Source organism: Mercurialis annua, linkage group LG1-X, assembly GCF_937616625.2.
Source record: "Mercurialis annua linkage group LG1-X, ddMerAnnu1.2, whole genome shotgun sequence".
Taxonomy (NCBI): Eukaryota; Viridiplantae; Streptophyta; class Magnoliopsida; order Malpighiales; family Euphorbiaceae; genus Mercurialis; species Mercurialis annua.
In genome coordinates, this window is record NC_065570.1 from 4,182,467 (window position 1) to 4,187,681 (window position 5,215).

Here is a 5,215-nt window from a genome sequence, read left to right on the forward strand (position 1 = left end):
GTCTACAAATTCTTAAAAAGTAGAGTTTTTAAATGAATTTATAAGTATATCAAAGGCAACTATATTTATTTACGTTAGGCTTTGTCAAGCTTGTACATATGGTTATTGAATCATGATCAATTCCTTCCACACAGATGCCAAAAGAAAATGCACCTCACTCACACTCACTACAGTGATGGGTTTGTTTTCTGCAGAAGCCAAAACAAAGCTGAAAAATGAAGATCACTCTCTGGATCATTGGTATAAATTTAATTTTTTCTATAGCTTTTATTATATAGTTTTATAAATGAGTTTTGTTCTCTTAGTAATCTGATCTTATAAATGAGTCCTGTATCGTTTTATAAATGAAAAAGGCGTTCTCGCGTTCTGCAAATGTAAATGAGTAGATATTTGTAGTGCATTTAAATCTTCGACTTCTCAATCTGTGTTTAAATGTCTTATCATGGCTTCTGTTGAATGTTTCGGAGGAGAATTTGAATGATCAATTTAGAAGTGTATATGAAATGCAACTAACTTCATATACCACTCTAAATTTATTTTGTTGTTGATGGTAGCTGTCTTTAATTTTTTTTTTATTGCTTTAATTTCATAATATTTCATAAATAGGCAAATATTTTTTATTTTTGTTCTTCATAGATAGACGAAGCATAGATTGAAAACCTTTCAACAATAAAGATGAAATTGTTTATAAGCTATAATAATTTTTAAAAAATTATTTTTTATTATTTATTGTTTTTTTTGTGATAGTTTATTATTTTTTTTTATAAAAGGTTTGTTGTCCTTATTTTATGAAGAGATTGTGACGTGGTGGTTGAGTCAAATGTTATGACAGTAGAATTTGATATCATAATTCAGTTTGCGGAGGTTGAAATAATTTGATCGAATATCGAACTTTATTACTGAAACAGTTGATAATTCATTTTTTTTATTTTATAGGTAGATATACAAATCAAACAACAAAAATTAGCGTAAATTGTCTGTTTCATGTTAGATCATCGGATTTAATTTTAATTCTTTTTTATAAATATAACTGTTTTCGATTCGATTCAATGAAATTTGAGGAATTTAAAAAAAAAATATACATCATTCCATTAAAGAAAGTTCAAATATATAAAATGTCACAAAAATTTACATTTAGCCCAAATTCTAAATACAAATAAATACAGCAGCAATAACTATAAGCACCGATCCATAACATTTAGCTCAACAAAAATGGCGGATAATCATACCCCTCAAAATCCCCCTTCTTCTTCTAAAGTTCCAACTGAAATCAAAAATGGTACTACCAACACCAACACTAACAGTTACACAAACTTTTCGGGGCAACGTGGCAACTACCCTAACCCACCCGAATCAGCAAACCCGGACCCGGCAACACTGAGAGAGCAATGGAGGTTTGCAATCAAACAGTACAGCAGATGGTATTCCCACGCTTGGGGCACCGCAATTTTCGCGGGTCTATCTTTTTTTGCTCTGGGTTGGATTATTAAAGGCTCCAATCCATTACCCTCCTTCTCCAAGAGTCATGATTCTACTGAAGATGACAATAACAACAAAAGCAAATAATATTATATGTAAGTCTCATTTTAATGTGTTTTTTTAATTATAGTAATTAATTGGCTGTGAATTCCATAATTTGAAGTTGTTGAATGCCAATTACTCAAATTAGTGCTCTGTTTAATGCCATTAGCTGAGCTTATGATCATTTAACCCTAAACCCTAGTAGTATATGCTTATCTTTTCGATTCGTGATTAGCTGAGTATTATTGCTTAAAGGTTTAGATATTAGCATTACTTCAGTTTTTTTTATGTAATGTGTTGATGTTTTGAGTAGCCCTACTGTGGAAAATATTACTTTTTTACTTTATTTAAATTAGCAGCGGAATATAATCGATAAAGTTTTCAGTTCATCATCTTTATCGACACCTCACGAATGAATAAAAGTAGCAATGTTCCCTTCAATCCTTTGTCTAAGTTGTAGCTAGCTTATGTTGAGGTGTTCTCTCTCGAGTAAGAGTAGCAGCGGGGAAAGACATAGATTGATCCTTTGTCTAAGTTGGAGCTAGCCTATGTTCAGGTGTTATCTCTCGAATAAGAGTAGCAGCGGGGAAAGATATAGATTGTCGGAATAAGAGGCAAAACTTTTCGACTGGTTAGATTAGAATGAGGGAGGAAAGAAAGAAATAGAACCGTGCCTTATTAAATTAAGCCAGTAAAAAGGATTAGTCTCACGAAATCTTTTTCTTTCAGTTGATGATATTTTAGTTTGTTAAATTATTTTTACAAAAAATTAAATAAATTGGTGGTCATCATTGGTTCTGTTTTGCCTATTTTTTGCTGAATGTTTGATGCAAAACATTAGTATTACTGAGTATATAATATATGCTGCACCTCTTAGCCTTTGTTGTCAGCCATAATATTTTGTTGATCGAATAATTGGTGATTTTGATGTTCATTTTGATTGTTTGTTGCAGGCTGAAAAATTATTTTCTGTCATGTGATCATTGATGAGACTATATGTGTTTATATTCTCCCTTTAAAATTTTGTAGTAACTGATTTTCATCGAATCTCTTCATTCACCTATTGTGACCAAAAACTAATCTTTCTTTTGATTTAATTCTACATTAAAATTCATTTATTTGGCAAATGAATTATTGGATAAACTTGATTAAATTTGCATAATTTAAAAAAAACAGTGTTTTTAAATGAATTTCTAAACATACCAAATACAATTATATTTATTTACAAATAAATTACAAATGGTTCATGATAGTTATCAAATTTACTTTAGGCATCGTGGAGTTCATATAAACTACAATATGGTTATTGATTCATGATAAATTCCTTCCCGGCAGATGCTGAAAGAAAGATGGAGATTACTCACTACAGCGATGGATTCCTTTCCGCAGACAACCAAAATAACACTGAAGATCGCTCTTTGAATCATCGGGTATGCAGCTAATGTTTTCTGTAGCTTTTGTTGCTGTATAGTTTTATAAATAAGTCCTGTTGTTTCTTTGTAATCTGGTATTATCAAATTGTGTCCGGTGTGTTTAGGCTCTCCTTGATAATCCGCTCTTAAGTTTGCTTTGGTATGTCCAGAATAATTCACTTTCGTGCTTGTAAAATAACATTTTGTGCAAGGAAATTGAAAAATAGCCGATGTGTAATTCATCAGCCGATATTGAAAAACCTGCTATGGACCAATTCAACATCTTCTTCAGAATTTTGAAACTTGTTTATTCATGTGCTAGTTACAGAAATAAGTAGAAGAAGAACAAGATTGTGTTATATAGTCTAAATATAAAAACAATATAAGATAAAGACACAAACAACCAAACTGAACATTAAACTGCAACAATTGATTATCAAAGTAGTACAAAGGGGGAAAAAGTAGTTCACAACTTATATATAACAAGGTAATTAAACTGCATATTCATCTTATCATATCCTACATATTTTAGCTAACAGGTCCTGTTTAATTTTTAGCACATAAACTATAAACAGTTAATTTTTTTTCTTTGAGATAGTATTTCACGTTGCCGTAGTTTAAGACGAGCAACATCCCGCCTTCTTAACAGCTGATACATCGTCTCTTGATCCAACATTGATCGTCTGTCCTCTGGGTAAAGTTGCAGGATCATCCCCGACGTCAAGAGCCTTCCTGCTTACAACTCGATAGATCTGGGTGAGTACCTCTGTGAAGGCATTCTCTACATTCATAGACTCAAGAGCGGAAGTCTCCATGAAAAAGGTGTTTTCACGCTCTGCAAATGCGGTGGCGTCATCCGTGATAACAGCTCGCAGGTGACGCAGGTCTGCCTTGTTTCCTACCAGCATGATCACAATGTTGGCATCTGTGTGATCACGTAGCTCCTTTAGCCACCTCTCGACGTTTTCGAATGTAACATGACGAGTGACATCGTATACTAGTAGTGCTCCAACAGCACCTCGATAGTATGCACTTGTTATGGCACGATACCTTTTATCCAATAATAATAAATCAAAATATGACATTCGGATAATGGCATCATTAAGTAAAGCAGAAAGATGTTATCTAAACCGGTTCTATGAAAGATTTATGGGATCAATCAATCAAATATTAGAAAATGAGAAGTTTGGCAAAAATATGTAAGATTTTCTATTATATAATTGGTTCGAGTTCATAAATCTTTTATGATTTCCGCATAGGTAAGAATTCTCAAGTGATGCATATGCTTTCTAAACTCCAACAATGAAGTAGCTGTATGTATATGATTGTAATACGATTGCAAAAATTACAAATGAAAAATAATAAAAAATCATCTGCACGTGAAAATAATGATGAAAATCATTTCTAAAAAAAATCGATTTTGCAATGCCAGAATATAATTCAATTACCAAGTGAATCCAATAGTTCATCTGATATTAATTAACATTCAAAATTACATTATATGTTAGTTTTAAAAATATCGAATCCAATTCATTAAAAAAAATCTGAAATTCTACAAATAGATAAAAAAAAATGGAAACTAAATTGCTCAATTTTGAAAACAATATCCAAAGAATTTATTCAAAAAAAAAAAGCAAAAGTGAATTGAGAAACCTTTCTTGGCCAGCAGTATCCCAAATCTGAGCTTTGACAACCTTATCATCAACATGAATACTTCGGGTAGCAAATTCGACGCCAATGGTGGATTTGGATTCGAGGCTGAATTCATTTTTAGTAAAACGGGACAAAAGATTAGATTTTCCGACACCGGAGTCTCCGATCAAAACCACCTTAAACAAGTAATCATAATCATCATCTGCTCTATATGCTCCCATATTCTTATTGTATACACACCTTTATATTTTCTTCTTCTACTAATTTCACTATTTACAATTCAATAAACGTACATTGATTTTTTTTTCTCCCTTTGTTTTATGAGATTAATATTAATTTATCCGTAAAAGGGAGCATTGTTCTTGAGCAAACAATGAAAGATAGTCTGGCAAACCAATTTTTTTTGTTATTTTTTTCTTTTCACATTTTTAAATTTAGATATGAAGTCTATTAACCATAACCCCACAATTTTTAGCTCTAAATTTAGAATATTTTAAAAGAAGGATAATTGAATCAATATATCCAAAATTATGCTAGATTTATCAAATATATCCTAAATTAAAATAATTGATAGTTTTCTCAAATAATTTTATAAATATGTATTATTTATGTATGAGTAGCAAATAAAG

General features: G+C 31.2%; 1 protein-coding gene and 1 non-coding gene across 2 annotated transcripts; one reads left to right on the plus strand and one right to left on the minus strand.

Moving 5' to 3' along the window:
• Window positions 1–2,856: 2,856 nt before the first annotated feature.
• LOC126666140 (uncharacterized) lies at window positions 2,857–4,012 on the plus strand. The gene is made up of 2 exons (XR_007637770.2): window positions 2,857–2,951; window positions 3,634–4,012. It is a non-coding gene; the product is annotated as an uncharacterized LOC126666140 (transcript).
• On the minus strand, window positions 3,343–4,993 carry LOC126666139 (ras-related protein RABA1f). The gene is made up of 2 exons (XM_050359099.2): window positions 4,587–4,993; window positions 3,343–3,983 (listed from the first exon to the last, which is right to left on the minus strand). Exons 1-2 carry the CDS (start codon window positions 4,805–4,807, stop codon window positions 3,551–3,553), a joined length of 654 nt encoding a protein of 217 aa, XP_050215056.1. The 5' UTR covers window positions 4,808–4,993; the 3' UTR covers window positions 3,343–3,550.
• Window positions 4,994–5,215: the final 222 nt, after the last annotated feature.